Source organism: Odocoileus virginianus, chromosome 28, assembly GCF_023699985.2.
Source record: "Odocoileus virginianus isolate 20LAN1187 ecotype Illinois chromosome 28, Ovbor_1.2, whole genome shotgun sequence".
In the NCBI taxonomy this organism is placed as follows: Eukaryota; Metazoa; Chordata; class Mammalia; order Artiodactyla; family Cervidae; genus Odocoileus; species Odocoileus virginianus.
In genome coordinates this window covers 44,659,514-44,676,216 of record NC_069701.1, presented here as the reverse complement: position 1 = coordinate 44,676,216, position 16,703 = coordinate 44,659,514, and the positions used below count along the sequence as shown (strand labels likewise).

General features: G+C 61.9%; 2 protein-coding genes across 6 annotated transcripts; both read left to right on the top strand.

Moving 5' to 3' along the window:
• Nucleotides 1-2,320: 2,320 nt before the first annotated feature.
• On the top strand, nucleotides 2,321-8,721 carry NLRP6 (NLR family pyrin domain containing 6). Its single transcript, XM_020912079.2, has 7 exons — nucleotides 2,321-2,600; nucleotides 2,789-2,827; nucleotides 3,073-4,786; nucleotides 5,634-5,726; nucleotides 6,769-6,939; nucleotides 7,016-7,183; nucleotides 7,646-8,721. The coding sequence occupies exons 1-7, from the start codon at nucleotides 2,321-2,323 to the stop codon at nucleotides 7,782-7,784; spliced, it is 2,604 nt and encodes an 867-aa protein (XP_020767738.2). The 3' UTR covers nucleotides 7,785-8,721.
• A 1,427-nt stretch (nucleotides 8,722-10,148) lies between these two features.
• Nucleotides 10,149-15,982, top strand: PGGHG (protein-glucosylgalactosylhydroxylysine glucosidase). Of its 5 annotated transcripts, none has more exons than XM_070457974.1 (14): nucleotides 10,150-10,368; nucleotides 10,670-10,953; nucleotides 11,333-11,543; nucleotides 11,618-12,053; nucleotides 12,634-12,753; nucleotides 13,131-13,262; nucleotides 13,462-13,573; nucleotides 13,750-13,822; nucleotides 13,946-14,082; nucleotides 14,220-14,353; nucleotides 14,472-14,567; nucleotides 14,641-14,738; nucleotides 14,812-15,023; nucleotides 15,095-15,982. In XM_070457974.1, exons 2-14 carry the CDS (start codon nucleotides 10,695-10,697, stop codon nucleotides 15,148-15,150), a joined length of 2,076 nt encoding a protein of 691 aa, XP_070314075.1. In that variant the 5' UTR covers nucleotides 10,150-10,368; nucleotides 10,670-10,694; the 3' UTR covers nucleotides 15,151-15,982. The 5 variants fall into 5 exon arrangements, with proteins under 5 accessions (XP_020767781.1, XP_070314075.1, XP_070314076.1 ...); XM_070457975.1 differs by having other exon boundaries at nucleotides 10,150-10,414; nucleotides 10,670-10,794; XM_020912120.2 differs by having other exon boundaries at nucleotides 10,150-10,414.
• Nucleotides 15,983-16,703: the final 721 nt, after the last annotated feature.

The window sequence follows — 16,703 nt, the reverse complement described above, 5'->3', positions numbered from 1 at the left end:
CCCTGCTTGTGCCCAGGAGGCTGCCGGAGCCAGGAGCAGGAGAGAATGAGGAGGTGACCTTGGGCAGGCCTGAGTGTGGATAAACAGGACCTTCCCTTTCTTCTCCCTTAGACTTCCTCAGGGACGGGGGTGGGGGGGTTATTTGGCTCACACAGAAACAAAATTCACAAGTAGCAGATCACCTCTGTGAATGCTTTCCTTCTGGGGAAGGGCAGCAGAATAGAGGCTCCAGGACTCTGGGTCCCTCCCCAGGGCAGCTCTCGAGGCCTGAAGGCAACAGGACTGAACATGGGCTTGTGGAGCCCGAGAGGCTGTGAAGATGCTAGAGTCCCTCTTTCTGCAGAGACCCTCTCACAAAAATGCACACTCACAGAGGTTCTCTCAGGGAGACCCTGAGCTGTTACTATAAACTCATGCGCCGAAAACAACACACATTCATTCTGTTCCAGGTCTGGAGGGCGGAAGTCCAAAGTAAGCTTCACTTGGCTGAGGTCAGGGTTGGCTCAGTCGCACTCACTCTGGAGACTCCGGGGGAGAACGTCTTCCTTTCCCAGTAGCATCTCCAACTTCCAGGGCTGTCTCCCCTGCACTCTCTGGCTCGTGGTCCCTTCCTCTGTCCTCAAGCCAGCAGCCTGGCACCTCACCACAGAGTCACACTGCCTTCTTCTTCTGTGCCAAACCTCCCTCTGTCTCCATCCCATGACACTTGTGATGACCCATCTCAAGATCCTGATCTTGACACCTGCAGAGTCCCCTTTGACGTATAAGGGGGCATTCACAGCTCCCAGGCACTAGGATCTGGTATCTTTGAGGACTACTATCTAGCCCACCACAGATACACACAACACAAACACACAACACAGTATTCACACAAACACAGTATGAAGATGGTCACACAGACAGACCCAGACAAACACACACACCCACGTTTCACACAAGCAGACACTGTCAGTAGAAACCCACATTCATGGGTCCCGTATGGTCACACACTCATTCAAACCTCTTGCCGTCAACCTCCTCAAGCCAGGTCTGGGAGGCCACAGAGCTCTTCCCAGTCCCATTATCTCATAGGTCCCAGGTGACAGCCTTCCTTTCCCCCCAAAAACCATGCAAGTCCCTCCTCTGTCCCCTCTGCCTAGGAAGCCCTGGCTCATCCCCACCTTCAGAAATTAACCTATCTTGAGGCCTTAAAGTTTAAGGTCTTTTTCTGCCTCCTCCACACAGCCCACCTTGCTCTGCCATTTCCTGCTCATAGCCTGCCTTGCTGCCACACCCCGCAGGTTCTCAGAGCATGTGAACTAACAGTAGAAAATCAAAGGTCACCAAGCAGAGCTCTTAAAGGCTGATTGTAAGTATGTGCCACAGTCCCTGAGTTTGGGAGCTTGGTGACTGTTGGACGAACATCGCAGAGTTGGCTGAGCCAGAACACTTTGGTCTGGGGTATGGACAGGGCTGGAAATCCCCCTAGGACTTGACCCTAGATAGGCTCCCAGATCCCCATCTCTGCACCTGAGTGCTAGACCTAGGGGTCGACTCTGCAGACCAGCTAGAGCCTCCTGCTCCAGGTGAGTGCCGGCTTTCTGAGAGGTCACTTGGCCTCAGCTCTCTGGGTCCTCCACCTGGCACCCTGCAGACGCATCCTTCCCCCACTGCAACCCAGGCTCCAGGTGCTGGGGGCTCCATCCCCTCAGAGGGTACCTGTAGGGTCTGTCCCCCACCAGGAGCTCAGTCTCAGCGACTGGTGCAAGGCTCTCAGGCTAGTCCCCACTACAGGGTGCAGTGACCACGGGTGTCCTGGGGAATCCAGGAGCACAGTGAGAGCCAAGTGGTAAGTCTGCTCCAGGCTCCTGGGGAAGAGAATGGGAGGGAAGCAAGGAAGGGGAGAACACAGGCTGTCACAGACACATCTTAGCTGGGACATCTAACATGGATGCCTAGAAGGAAGGAGCAGAACAGGGGGCGGGGTGGGGGAGGTGGGGGGGGTGTTGCAGGGTAGGAAGGCGCCCCCTAACGCTGGGGTCAGCGGCGGCCAGTGCCGGCCTGGGAGTAACTCCATTTCGCCACCAGACCGCCATGCAGTCGGTGGCATGAAAGCCTTAGAAAGCCTTGGAGGAAAGTCCTCTGTCGCGGTCCTGGGAGGAGAGGACGACCCTCCCAGTAGAGTGCTCTTTCAAGTGTTGGTCTGGAGCCACCTGGATAGATGGGGGCGTGTCAAAACCCCTGCTGCTCGTGGGAGCTGAGGGCTGGGGTTGACACTGCCAAGAGAGGCCAGGGTCACGGGGGCGCGGCACCCTGCTGACCGCATCCCCCCATCCCCAGCATGGAGCCCCGCGCTACCGCTGCCCGCGAGCTGCTCCTGGGCGCACTGGAAGACCTGAGCCAAGAGCAGCTGAAGCGCTTCCGCCACAAACTGCGGGACGAGCGGGTGGACGGTCGCAGCATCCCGTGGGGGCGGCTGGAGGGCGCGGACACCTTGGACCTCGTGGAGCTGCTGGTCCATTTCTACGGGCCGGAACGCGCGCTGGACGTGGCCCAGAAAACCCTGAAGAGGGCAGACGTGCGCGACGTGGCGGCGCAGCTCAAGGAGCGTCGGCTGCAGAGTGAGTGCCAGGTGGGGCTTCGCCTGGGTCCCCCCCTAGGCCTCTCCCGCCTGGGCAGGTTCCTGGCCACGGGCCTCCCTCCTTTGGCTTCCCCGAAAGAGCGCCCGCGCGCCCCGGGGCCGCGACCCCTGATGCGCCCTTCCGCACCCTGCCCTGTCCACGGGACCCAGCGCAGCTCTCCCTTCCAGGTCTCGGCCTCAGCTCCCCGGCGCTGCTCTCCGTCTCCGGTAGGTCTCTCTCGGCGGGAAGCGCAGGCTCCGAGCTGTCCGGACACTTCCGGTGTCCTCAGAGTCACTCGGAGGTTCCGCACAGCTGGCCCCGGGGAGGAGCGCAAAGAAGGGGTTGTGAGGCAACAGGGGAAACTGAGGCCGGAGCCCGCCGGGGAGGGCAACGGGCCCCAGAGAGGCAATGACATAGCGCTCCTCGACCCCTGTTCCCCTGCCCTCCGTCCGGCGCCCCCCCTGACCCGCAGAGTACAAGAAGAAGTACCGGGAGCACGTGTTGCGGCAGCACGCTAAGGTGAAGGAGCGGGACGCTCGCTCAGTGAAGATCAACAAGCGCTTCACCAAGCTGCTCATCGCGGAGGAGCCAGAGGCCGAGCGCGCCCGGCGCTCAGACACCCACACCTTCAACCGCCTGTTCGGCCGCGACGAGGACGGCGAGAGACGGCTGACCGTGGCGCTGCAGGGCCCGGCGGGCATCGGCAAGACCATGGCGGCCAGGAAAATCCTGTATGACTGGGCAGCGGGCAAGCTGTACCACAGTCAGGTGGACTTTGCCTTCTTCCTGTCTTGCCGCGAGCTGCTGGAGCGACCGGGCATGTGCAGCCTGGCCGACCTGATCCTAGACCAGTGCCCCGACCGCAAGGCGCCGGTGCAGCAGATGCTGGAGCAGTCCGAGAGGCTGCTGTTCATCCTGGACGGCGTGGACGAAATGCTGGCGCCAGAGCCGGCCGAGGCCTCGCCCTGCACAGACCCCCACGAGGCCACGAGCGGTGCGCGGGTGCTGGGGAGCCTGCTGAGCAAGGAGCTGCTGCCTGCAGCACGCCTGCTAGTGACCAGGCGAGCCGCCGCCCCCGGGAGGCTGCAGGCCCGCCTGTGCTCACCGCAATGCGCTGAGGTGTGTGGCTTCTCAGACAAGGACAGGAAGAAGTACTTCTACAAGTTTTTCCAGGACGAGTGGAAGGCGGAGCACGCCTACCGCTCTGTGAAGGAGAACGAGATGCTCTTCTCCCTGTGCTTCGTGCCTGCCGTGTGCTGGATCGTGTGCACCGTTCTGCGCCAGCAGCTCCAGCGCGGCCAGGACCTGTGGCGCACTTCCAAGACCACCACGTCTGTGTACTTGCTCTTCGTGGCCAGCGTCCTGAGATCGGCGCCCGCGGCTGATGGGGCCCAGCTACAGAGAGAGCTGCGCAAGCTGTGCCGCCTGGCCTGTGACGGCGTCCTTGGGGGCAGGGCGCGGTTCTCGGAGGAGGACCTGGAACAGCTGCAGCTCTGCAGCTCCAAGGTCCAGACGCAGTTTCTCAGCAAGAAGGAGATGCCAGGCGTGCTAGAAACAGAGGTCACCTACCAGTTCATCGACCAGAGCTTCCAGGAATTCTTAGCTGCTCTGTCCTACCTGCTGGAGGATGAAGGGGCTCCCAGGGCAACTGCTGGCGGTGTAGAGGCACTTCTGCAGGGGGACCCGGAGCTGCGCAGCCACCTCAAGCTCACTACACGCTTCCTCTTTGGACTACTGAACACAGAGAGGATGTGCGAGATCGAGCGCCACTTCGGCTGCACAGTTTCAGAGCGCGTGAAGCAGCGTGTCCTGAGGTGGGTGCAGGACCAGGGCCAGGGCCGCCCTAGGGCGGTGCCAGAGGGGACGGAGGAGATCCTGGCGCCCCAGGGCACTGAGGAGTCAGAGGAGGAGGAAGGCGAGGAGCTCAGCTACCCGCTGGAGCTGCTCTACTGCCTGTACGAGACACAGGAGGACACATTTGTGCACCAGGCCCTCCGAGGCCTCCCTGAGCTGGTGCTGGAGCGCGTGCACTTCAGCAGAATGGACCTGGCCGTCCTGAGCTACTCTGTGCGGTGCTGCCCAGAAGGGCAGGCGCTGCGGCTGGTCAGCTGCAGACTGGCCACTGCACAGGAGAAGAAAAAGAAGAGCCTGATGAAGCGTCTACAGGGCAGCCTGGGTGGCAGCTCGTGAGTCTCCGGGGCAGGGCTGCCCTCTTCTGCGGGCCCTCTGTGTGAGGCGTGTGTGCCAGAGCATCTTATGTCCATCTGGGCCTGGGGAGCGTGTCCAGACCTGACGCCTGCTCCCCAGAGGAGAGGCACGACTTCATGGCTGGTCTTTCTTACCTCCTCAAGGCAGCTCCCAATGTCCATCTTCTTCCCCAGGTGCCTTCACCATGTTCCCCACCCTAGCATCCACGTCCAAGGCAAACCTCCCTTTCTCACCACCGACACGAGGCTTTCTCGTAATGATTTCTGGAATAACCATGTGCAATGTGCTCTGAACCTTTGTTCCTGCTGCTCCTTCCGCCCAGAACACTGCCTGTCCTCAAAGCCCCTCCAAACTCTCCTCTCTAGTCTGAAGCTGTCTTGGCCTCAGAAGTGCCCCACTGACTACTGTAGGCATGACATCTACCCATACCCATCTCCTCCACCAGACCTTCATCTCCTGGGCAAAGGTCGTGCCGTTGTTTCTGTGCACTTGATTCCAACCCAGCACCTGACTCAGGTGCTCAGCATCTGTTGGGAGAACGAATGTCAGGGTGCTGATGGGGTGGGGCTGGGGACACCCAGTGCGGGTGCAAGACAGGCCCACCTGTCCCATGGGACTCACACAGACAGCTTCAGTGGGGGGTGGATGAGGTCACAGATAAGTGGTTTCACTCTGGGTTTGGGATGAAGAGGGAGAGGGTCCTGGCCCAGCTTGAGGGTAAGGGCAGAAGCAGCTCCAGTGTCTCGGAACTGTAGGAAGGAGTCCTTCTCAGGAGTGAGGGACTGTAAGGGGCAGGGACCTTCACCTTCCTTTCTCTCTTCGTAGCTCTCGAGCCACCACGAGAAAACCCCCAGGCTCCCCCTTGCGCCCACTCTGTGAGGCCATGACCGACAAACAGTGTGGTCTGAACAGCCTGACGTGAGTGAACAAACCCCAGCCCTTCCCCTGGAAAGGACACAGAGCAGAATACCCTGGGCAGGGGCAGAGGTGTAGCCCTGTCTGGGGATGGCTGACCGAGGAGGTGCTGAGACAGGCTGAGAACCTATGGCCCTGGGGTCCCTTGGCAGGATCAACAGCTCTGTCCACACAGGACAGAGGAAGGGAGCACTTGGGTGCTAGTTAGAACAGAGGCTTTGGCCCCTGTGTGAGGGGCAGCAGAGTACAGCTGAGCTTCTGGAAGAGGGATCAAGGCCAGACTGTCATTTCCCTTCCCCAGGAAGGCTGCTAAGGGCTACTGGACACTGCTGGGTGGTCCTTCTGGATTCTCAGAAGTAGTTTTGGAAGGTGTTCAGGGTGCAGGCTCTGAGGCCAGTCTGCCTGCTCTTTGCCCTTGGCAGGCCAGTCTGTCTCAGCTTCAGTCTTCTCCCGGGGAATGGAGCCTGTGGCTTCTACCTCAGAAGGTTGATGTGAGAATTACTGAGGCAGTACTTAGTATGTAATCTTTTCCAATTACTCTTCACTACCACCAAGTAAGCAGAGAGTAAGAAACATTTTAGGAATTAGTACTGATTAGGTATGGTGAATTAGATACAGTCATGTGTCAATGCCGACATGGTAACTTAACTTGGCATAAACATCAGGAGCCCATCAATTCTGCTGCCAAACTAACTGCATAAAGATGTTCATCACAGCATTATTTATAATGGCAAAAAAGCAGAAGTGACGCACTGCCCAACTGTTAGGACTGGCTAACTAAATAAACTCAGTCCTCCTATACTTGGTGGATAGTTATATGGACTTAGACACATTGAGAGTAAGCTGGTGGAGAATGTCCTAGGAGACAAGGGGAGTGCAGTCCAGCGGGTGCACACGAGGTATGGACACAGGTGGTGACAGTGCAGCAGAAGCTCCGTGGGGCCCAGGGAGGCAGGTGTGGAGCCAACAAGTCTGCAGACTGAACCTCAGCCCCCCGGGAGCAGGCAGCTCGCACACTGGGGACTTGTGTGCTTCTTGACCACAGGTTGTCCCACTGCAAACTCCCCGACTCAGTCTGCAGAGATCTCTCTGAGGCCCTGAGGGAGGCCCTGGCCCTGGCAGAGCTGGGCCTCTTCCACAACGGGCTCAGCGAGGCCGGCCTGCGTGTGCTGAGTGAGGGCCTGGCCTCGCCCCAGTGCCGGGTGCAGACACTCAGGTGAGGAGCAGCCTGGGAGGGACCAAGGGAGGGACTGGGGCTCCCACAGCAGCTCCTGAGGTCAGCCCTCCCCTAGGGTTCAGCAGCCAGGCCTGCAGGAAGCACTCCAGTACATGGTTGGCAAGCTCCAGCAGATCCCAGCACTGACCACCCTGGATCTCAGTGGCTGCCAGCTATCAGGACCTACGGTGACCTGCTTGTGCACCACCCTAAAGTGCCCAGGATGCCGCCTGCAAACCCTCAGGTGGAGACAGGGCTGGGAAGGGTGCTGGGAACGCAGCCTCTCAGCCCTGGGCTGGGGTGGGTGCCGGGTCTTCCCCCGAACCTTAAAGAGGAATCTCTCCCAGGGCCCTCCTGAGGCAACCCCGCTGTAACTCGGGCCCTAGAGCCCCACCCTCTAAATCCCTGGCCCCGGCCCTGGGCCTGGACCATCCGCTAGACCAATTGTCCATTGTCAGGTGCCCATGCCCAGAATATGGGCCAGTGACCCCAAATCCCCTTTAGTCCCCTGAAGGCTCTGGCCCCTAGTCCCTGCCCCATTCCCCATCCTCTGACAATCCCCGACTGCCCACCTCCTGTCACCGTGTGCCTTTGGCACAACCCAGGTCAGCAGCCCCAGCACCACCCCGCCACTGCTCCCCGGTCACTGCACCCTCAGGCCCCCTCCCTCACCAAGCCCACTGCCATTCTCCGCACACGGCTACAGGCTGACCTCCGTGGAACTGAGTGAGCAGTCCCTGCAGGAGCTTCGAGCTGTGGCGACAGCAAACCCGAGACTACTCATCACACATTCAGCGCTGGACGTCCATCCCAAGCCCCCCAATGTGTTCATTAGTGCCCTTTGAGGTCCTGAAGGCCAGAACTAGGGAGAAATTTGGTCAGCCCTACAGAGTAGACCTCCCCATTTCAAGGGCGAGAGGATGGTGCTCTCTGCTCTGGGCGACCCTTGAGCCTGAGGGGCCCGGGGCAGGCAGGTGGGAGACTCAGACAGACAGGGCCCTCACCTGCCCCAGGGCAGGCCCAGGACATGTCCCTTCCCCCACACCCTGGGGACAGCTTATGTCTCTGTCCTCCCTACAGGGAAGAGGGCCCCTCCCCTAACCCTCACCGCTGCCCCACCCAGGTTTCTCTCCTGGGACCCTCCAGCCCTCCCACTGCAGGGTGAAGCTGAGAGCACCAGGAACTGAGCACCGACCATGTGTTGCCTCTACCTGCTGAGCTCAGCGCAAGATGACCCATTTGTGGACCCTGCCCCACTCAGTACAGGCACCCAGAGACCAACCGCTCTGCTCTGGCCACAGGGGACCAAGCAGGGGCCAAGGCGCCCAGAGGTGTCCAGTTGCTCTCTGAGGACTTCAGTGACCAAGGGGAGTGGAGATGGAGCTCTGAGCAGGGCTGCGATGGCACAGGTGGGGTGAGCCCCGTGTGCTGATAATAAATTCTCCTTGGGATTCAGGTCTGTCCTTCTCTGCTGCACAGCCAGGCATCCTCACGGGTGCTCATGCCCTTGCCTTTGCTCCCCAGCCCATCTGAACGGGGCAGAGCTGCAGCCCCCATTTCCTGGGTGACCTCAGGGGAACAGCTGGATTCAGGAAGTTCTGATGGGAGGCTTGGCCTTGACGGGCAGGGCCAGCAGCAGACAGCCCGAATCCTCCCGTCTTCTCTGCTCAACACAGCTGGACTCCGCCAGCTTCTGCGGCCCTAGTCAGAAGGGCCTTCTGGGTCCCTTCATGTCCCCCAAACTTCCTTCTATAACCCATTTTCAAATCCAGTTATTCATTCCACAAAGCAGACAAAATATCCCTGCCCTCCTAGAGCTGGCATTCTAGGCAACTGATAAATGCTGAGGAGGAAGGAAAAGAAGTGGGTGGGGGGATGGAGTCAAGGGTTTTCTCTTACCTGTAAGGAGTCTGGGACAATCTAGGGAAGACACGGCACTTGAAAATGGAAGGAAGTGAGGGGTCAACCTAAGGATGTCTTGAGGAAAAGGCAGTGGGACAGCAAGTGTAAAGGCCACACAGCGGCTAGGCCTGCTATTAACAAAATACTGTTGAGCAGGTAGCTGATCTACAACAGAAGTGTATTTCTCACGGTTCTGGAGGCTGGGATGTCCAAGGTCAAGGTGCCAGTCAATTCGGTGTCTGATGAGGACCCTCTTGGTGCAGACGGCTGTCTTCCAGCCGTGTCCTCACAGGGTAGAGGGAGTGAGCTCTAAGGCCTCTTCTTCAGTTCAGTTCAGTGCAGGCGCTCAGTTGTGTTCGACTCTTTGAGACCCCATGGACTGCAACACGCCACGCCTCCCTGTCCATTGCCAACTCCCGGAGTTTACTTAAAATCTCTTCTTCATAAAGGAACTAATCCTACTCTTGACTGCTCTTGACCTTACTATGTACCAAAGGCCCCACCTACAAACACCATCACAGTGGGGATCAGAAGTCAACCGATGGATGTGGGGGGGACACCCTGAGTCCATAATAGGGAGCGTGCTTGGGATGGTGCAGAAACAGCAGGGAAGTCAGGTAGCAGCTGGGGGGTGGGGCTGAGGGGGGAGGGGCCTGGGTGTCTCCTCCTGCCAGTTAGGTGGGTGCTGCTGCAGGCTTTGAGCAGACCCTAACCGCTCTCAGGGTGGCTGTGGCTCTGTTCACAAGAGCTGTGAGGCCAGAGCAGGCCTGGTGGGGGCCCTGGGAGTGGGGATGGAGGGGCCTGGGTGGGGGATGGTGAGGTCACCATTGCTTGTGCTGGGGAGGGGTAGGAAGGCCAAGTTTCAGGCACAGGCTAAATCTGAGTGTCTGGTTGGGCCAGTGATCCCAGCACAGTCATTTGGGTGAGGCCAGGGTTAGAGAGACAAGGTCCAGAGAGGCCCAGGGCCCGGAGCTTCCATGAGCAGGGGGGCACGTGCAGAAGATGGAGACTGAGGAGGGGGTGCAGAGCCAGCAAGTGGGGCAGGGACAAAAGAGGGTGGGGCTCCAGAAGAGAACCCCGGACAGGACCCACCTCTCCTGGGGGAGGGCGGTCAGGGAGAAAGGAAGGAACTGGCCGGAGAAGGGATCGGTGAAAGCCGAAAGCCCAGCAGATCCACCCTGGAGAAGCCTCAGGGCAAAGTTGGAGCTGGGCTTCTCTCCGCTCGGCCTCACAGGCTGGGCAGCCGGAGGCGGCCCGGCCCGTCCTTCAACCCCTCCTCGCGCACGCCCGGGGGTGGGGACGCGCGTCCGGCCCGCCCCGCGCGGCCCTGGGGCGGGGACCGCGGGGCCTTCCGGTGGCACGGATGCCGCTGGCTGCTTCTCCTCCGGCCTCTGAGGGGCAGCGCCCGCTGGAGCCGAGGAACACGGCAGGGCTGCGGACCCAAAGACGGGGCCTCTGACCCGCCTGCCTGTCCCCTTCCCCAGCTGCTGGCCGCGGCCTGCCCTGTACCGACTGGCCTCCAGGAGGGTGAGGCCCGCGGGCTGAGACTCCGCCCTTCCTGCCAGCAGGACCGGTTCGTGGGGGTGCGGCCCTGAGGTGGGAGCTGGGGCCTCCCTTGGGTCCCTGGATCGATAGTCGGGGGTGGGGGTGAGCATCTTCAGGTGGAGGGTGTTTCCTGGGACATCCTGAGAAAATCGGGGCCACCCAGGTGGGCACAGGCCCCTCCTTCCACCTCTGGGGGCATCAGTCAAGTTCCAAGGAGAGCTTTGGGAGTTACAGAAAACAGAGACCCAGCCAATTGTGGGGCCTCTGACCCCCGCTTTTGCAGGCCCCTCCACGGAGTCACCCTTTCCATGGAGGATGCTGGCAAGGACGCCACCAGATTCACTGCCCATTCTCTGCCCAGTGACCCCCGGCTCTTGGCCACCGTGACCAATGCATACTTGGGCACACGTGTGTATCATGAGACACTGCATGTGAGCGGTGTGTACAATGGGGCTTTGGGAGATACCCACCGGGCCATTCTGCCCAGTCCCCTCAATGTCCAGCTGGCGGCCCCTGCAGGGACAGGAGAGCAGTTAACCAAGACCTATGTTCTGGACACTAACACAGGTAGCCACTGCCTGCCCTCCGCGCACCCCTTACCCCAGCCCCCACCCCCCTGCCATTGTTCCAAGCAAGCAGAAGGCCAGACAGAGGTCCCATCCTGGTACCTCCTCACTCAGGATGCCAGCGCCTGGCAAAAGGAGGCTCTGAGAGGCTGCTTTGTGAGGCTTCAGCCGACCCGGTCTCCTGATCGAGCGGGAGCCCGGCGGCCCCCATGTCGTTGTTGCTTCCCTAACAGGACAGCTGGGGCTTGGAGGTAGCTCCCTCACTGAGCGGAGAGGGGGACTTCATTCCCAGCCCAGAGAGGCCGGCGGTTTGGAGCTGTCCTGGGCGTCCCCAGGGCGGGTATGAGAAGTGCCCCATCTCCCTCTCCACCCTTTCTCAGGCTCCTTCCTGCACACCCTGGAGGGCCCCAGCTTCCGCGCCTCCCAGCGCATCTATGCCCACCGCACGCTGCCTCATGTCCTGGCCTTCAGTGTGTCCCTCACCCGTCTGGCCAAGGGGAGCTGGCCCGTCACAGTGCGGCTGCAGTCAGCCTTCTCCCCAGAAAGTCCGGACCTGGACCTGCACCTGGGTCCTGACTTCCAGGGAGCCCGGTGAGGAGGGGCAGGTGGCCAGCCGGGTGGCCGGAGGAGAGGCTGGTCCCTGAGACACAGCTGCCCTCTTGCAGGTACCTGTATGGGCGCACGCTCACCCCCGAGCAGCCGGGGGGCGCACAGCAGGAGGTGCATGTGCTGTGGACCCCAGTGCCCCCTGCCTTGACCCTTGGAGAAGGGCAGGAGGATGCGACGTGGGAGTTCCTGACGGTGGTGGGTGGCAGCCAGGCTGAGGCCCAGGCCTGCCTCGCAGAGGCCCTGCAGCTGCAGGCCAGGCACGCTCTCTACACGGCCCACGCGCAGGCCTGGGCCCAGCTCTGGGCAGACTGTGGCCTGGATGTGGAAGGGCCGCTGGCCCTGCGCCAGGCCCTGCGTGGTTCCCTCTACTACTTGCTCAGCGCCCTGCCCCAGCCCGGGGCCCCAGGATACGTCTGCCATGGCCTCAGCCCCGGGGGCCTCTCCAATGGGAGCCGTGGGGAATGCTACTGGGGCCACGTCTTCTGGGACCAGGTGCGTGCCATCCCCAGCTCTCGAGCTCTGTGGGCCTCTGTGGGCCTCTGCTCTGCCCGGGGTGGGTCTGCGGCTGGGGAGGCACAGGGACACGGCTGGGGAGGCCTGCTGGGGGCAGCAGAGTTGCAGCTGAAGGAGGAGGGATCAGACCAGAAGGTGCAGAGGCCCAGAACTATGCAACTGCAGGACTCCCGGCTGGGGCGAAGGTTGCCCTCCCCTCTGGGGAAGGAGTCACTGTAGAGGGCCGAGGAGGCCACAGAGACTCTACCTGGGGAAGGACATGGCCAGCAGTGTGCTCTGGAAAGACCCCTGGGGCTGCTGAGGGGAGGGAGGGTGGAAGAAGGTGAGGCAGCCAGGGCCGGCTGACTGCGGGGCCGTCCACCCACTCCCCACACCCAGACTCTAGCCTGAGCCCAGAAGACGCGGTGCCCACCGGGTCTGAGAAGTGTCTTGGTTAGGGGATGAGGCCGTGGGGCTGGCGGGCAGAGCACCGTCGGGGCCAGGCCCGAGGCCGCACTGCAGGAGGGAGCCGGGTGTGGCTGCAGGGAGAGACCGGGGCTCTCCCGCGACTGTGCTCCAGGACCTCTGGGTGCTCCCCGGCCTCCTGCTGCTCCACCCGGAGGCCGCCAAGGCCCTCCTGCAGTACCGCATCCGGACGCTCAGCGGGGCCCTGGACAACGCCCGGAGCCTGGGCTACCAGGTAAGGGGCCCCCAGAGGGCCTTCGTCCCCACACCCCTCTCAGGCCTTCACCCCTCACCCCAGGCCCCCTCTGTGGGTGGGACCCGGCCGTCCTGGATTCCTCCCCCAGCCTGTGCTGCACAACTGGGAACAACAGCCCGATGGGCCCAGCACGGCTCCCCTCGCTGCCCCGCCCCAGGGCAGGGACACAGAAGATGCCAGGCGGAAGCAAGCTGGCCCACGGCTGGGACCCAGTGGGCACTGAGAGCCAGCAGGGCCCCACAATGGCCCCTGACTCTGTCTGCCCTCCATGGCTGAAGGCTGGCAGCAAGGCGAAAGGGGCGGGCTACCCCTGGCCCCCAGGAACAGAGTCATCTGCTCCATCCCCCAACTCCCAGGGAGCCAAGTTTGCCTGGGAGAGCGCGGGCTCCGGCCTGGAGGTCTGCCCTGAAGCCATCTACGGGACCCAGGAGATCCACGTCAACGGGGCCGTGGTGCTGGCCTTCCAGCTGTACTACCACGCCACCCAGGTGAGGTGTCACTGTGCCCACAGGGGCAACCCTCCACACTGCACGACTGCCTGTCTGGGCCAGTCCTGTGGAGCATCTCGGAGCCCGGCCTTCATTGCTGGGCGCTTAGAAGGGTGGGCCTTGACGAGAAATGCAGTGACCAGTGGGAGCTAGAATCACAGGTGCCATGGCCTCTGACATACCCCCTCCTGCCCCTCAGGACTTGGAGCTCTTCCGAGAGGCTGGTGGCTGGGATGTGGTCAGGGCCGTGGCTGAGTTTTGGTGCAGCCGTGTAGAGTGGAGCCCTGAGGAGAAGAAGTACCACCTGAAGGGTGAGAGCATGGCTGTTGCAGAAGGAATGTGGGTGATGGGGAAGGGACGTGGAGCGTGGACGGTCATGAGTGGAGGGGCAGGCAGACTCATGTGACTGCCAGCCCCACAGTGGTGACTGGGCCGGGGCATGTCCCTAAGCCCGTCCATGAAGTACCATCTTGCCTTCTGTGCCCAGGAGTCATGCCACCTGATGAGTACCACCCAGGGGTCAACAACTCTGTGTACACCAACGTCTTGGTCCAGAACAGGTCAGACCCCACCCCGCCTCCACCGCGAAGGGGAAGGAGTGTGGTGGCTGCAGCCCACTTCCCCCTGCCCCCACCCCTGCCCCCTCCCCCGCCTCACCCCTGCCCTGCCACCTGTGCTCCTAGCCTGCGCTTTGCTGCTGCCCTGGCCCAGGACCTGGGGCATCCTGTCCCCACCCAGTGGTTGGTGGTGGCTGATAAGATCAAGGTGCCCTTTGACTCGAAACTGAACTTTCACCCTGAGTTTGACGGGTACAAGCCTGGTGAGTGGACTTGCAGCTCCTTCAAGGCCCGTCTCTCCTCCTGCAGGACCTTATGTCCACCCTGGATGCCCCCTTCCCAACAGAGCAGTCCCCACCCTGCCCGCACCCCTTCGGCAGCACCTCGCTCTCCCCCCCAGGAGAGGAAGTGAAGCAGGCAGATGTTGTGCTCCTGGGGTACCCTGTCCCCTTCCCCCTGAGTCCCCACATTCGCAGGCAAAACCTGGAGATTTATGAAGCTGTGACGTCCCCCCACGGTCCCGCCATGACCTGGGTAAGGAGACTGCGGGGCGTGGGTTGGTGGTCCTCACAGCACCTTGGCACTGTCCCGCTGGCCTCAGTGTCCCCTCCTCCTGCTGTGGGCCTCATGCCAGCATGTCCTCTAACCCCAGAGCATGTTTGCAGTGGGCTGGATGGAGCTGAAGGACCCAGGGCGAGCGTGGGCCCTCCTGGAGAAGAGCTTCGCCAACGTCACGGAGCCCTTCAAGGTCAGCCTGGGCCCAGCCTGGACCTCCATGTTCACCACGCCCAGCCCTGCCCTGACCACCTTGCCCCCTGCAGGTGTGGACGGAGAATGCAGACGGATCAGGTGCTGTGAACTTCCTGACAGGCATGGGGGGCTTCCTGCAGGCAGTGCTCTTTGGGGTCACAGGGTTCAGGTGAGTGCAGCAGCAGCAGAGGGTGATCGCCTGCTGCCCCTTGCCCTCCTCACAAAGCCTTCCCTTCCCCAAGGATCACCGCGGCCGGTCTGACCTTCGACCCCACGTGTCCGGTGGGGGTCTCTGGAGTGTGTGTCTCTGGCATCTCCTACCAGGGGAGCAGGCTTAACTTCTCCCTCTCTGCGGGCTTCGTGACAGTCGAGGTCACGGCCCAGGCGGGGCGCTGGGCCCCGTCTCTGGAAGCCGAGTTGTGGCCGTCGCGGACTCGGCTGCCCCTGCCTCCAGGTAGGCCCCCCCAGACCCCCCCAAGGCGGCCCTAGTGTGTGCCGTGCCCCACGATGCTCCTCTCTCTGCAGGACGCAGAGTCTGCTTTCCCTGCTCAGCGGGCCGGATACAAAGGTCAGGCCTGTAGGCCGCACAGGCCGCACGCACTGCCCCACGAGCTTCCTGGGAGGCTTTCTGAAGATGTTGAACATCTGCCCCGAGCCCACAGGCCCTGCTCTGGGACACCCTTGGGCCCTGAAGCTCCATGAGCCCCTCCCCAGGCCCCCTCCCCGCAGACAGCCAGGGCTGCCCCCCGGCCATGCCCCCCGTGGGTGCCCCCGAGTGGCTGTACCCGTCCCTTCTCAATGCCCTCCTGGACCCCCACCCGCCTCCATGTGGTAGCCAGGCTCCTGTGGCCTGAGTTCAAGCCTCTGCCTCCAGCCGAGCCCCCAGTGACCCCCGTGGACAGGCTGCTTCCCTGCTGCTCAGCCCCTTCACGCCCTTCCCGAGGGGCCAGTTCTGCGGAGAAGACTGAGGCAGGTGTGGGCCTCGCTGGGGAGGACCACGGGGTACAGGGCGTGGGGAGGACTTAAGACCTGGGTCGCAGCTTCACCACAAAGAGCTGTGTGTCACACGCCTGAGCCCAGGTGCTCCTGGACTCTCTGGAGGGCCCAGCACCCTCAGTCCTTGGCTTCTCTTGCTGCTGGGCCACTTCGGTCACAACTGATGGTCTCTGTCACATGCCTTCCTCTAGGAAGGAAGGGGTGTGGGGTGTGGAGCAGGGCCCTCTCCCCCCAACCAGCTGGAAGGATGGGGCCGTGGCGCTGGGCCTGCCCGGCCTGGGCACAGAGCCTTGGCCAAGGCCCCACCCGCTGTCTGCTCTGGGCCTGATCCCCCCAGCTGGCACAGCTGACTTGGGCTCTCGGGTCTTCCAGGGTGGGACGGTGTCTGCTGGGGAAGTAAAGCTTGGTGCCGGGCAAGCTGTGTTTGTGCTGAGGAGCCGATGGGCACCCTCCTGAAAGGGAGGCTCTCGTCAACGGTCAGGTTTCCCTTCCCTTGCTCATGTGGAGCAAGTAAGAGGGTCCCATCACGTCTGCACCTGCCTCCCTCCCCACTCCCCCCCACCACCCCTGCCGCCTTCGTCTAGCAAACTACTGCTCTCCGTTCTCAGTGGAGAATTAACGTGAGTTCTCCCAAAAGCAGATACCAGCAGGTAAACTGTGATAGACTGAAGCACCTGAGGAAGAGAGGACGGGGCTGGGCAGAGGAGCTGGGGTCACCAGGGCCTGCCTGCGTGCGGCTGCAGGGAGCGTGGCCGAGGTGCAGAGCAGCTTCCTGAGTGCACGTGGCCTCAGAATGGAGTCAGCGCTTGATGGGGCTCCCCCGGGTGCCCACAGGCTCTCATCCAGCTGCTGGCAGTCCAGCAAAGGCCCAAGGTCTGCTGAAGCCAAGGATTTAGGCCACGGATGGTCCCCATGAAGCAGACACTTTCCTTTGCAGCCCTGGACCCAGATGTGGGCACAGGCATTAGGTGGGGGTAGTAGGTGGCCCTTTGTCCACAGGACTAACATAACCTGACATTTCCCCAGGCGTGTGTGCCATACATGTGTATGTGCGCGCGCACACCCACCTGTGCAGGGGAAGGGGCAACCCTTTGAGGGGCCTTAACAGGGTGGCAACACATGTATGCTGCCTGGCTGA

Coding starts and splice junctions, on each gene's coding strand:
- PGGHG (XM_070457974.1), top strand. CDS start 10,695: ATGGAGGATGCTGGCAAGGACGCCACCAGATTCACTGCCCATTCTCTG. Junction 11,544..11,617: donor CCTGACTTCCAGGGAGCCCG/GTGAGGAGGGGC, acceptor GCCCTCTTGCAG/GTACCTGTATGGGCGCACGC. Junction 14,083..14,219: donor GTTTGACGGGTACAAGCCTG/GTGAGTGGACTT, acceptor TCTCCCCCCCAG/GAGAGGAAGTGAAGCAGGCA.
- NLRP6 (XM_020912079.2), top strand. CDS start 2,321: ATGGAGCCCCGCGCTACCGCTGCCCGCGAGCTGCTCCTGGGCGCACTG. Junction 5,727..6,768: donor TGTGGTCTGAACAGCCTGAC/GTGAGTGAACAA, acceptor TCTTGACCACAG/GTTGTCCCACTGCAAACTCC. Junction 7,184..7,645: donor TGCCGCCTGCAAACCCTCAG/GTGGAGACAGGG, acceptor ACACGGCTACAG/GCTGACCTCCGTGGAACTGA.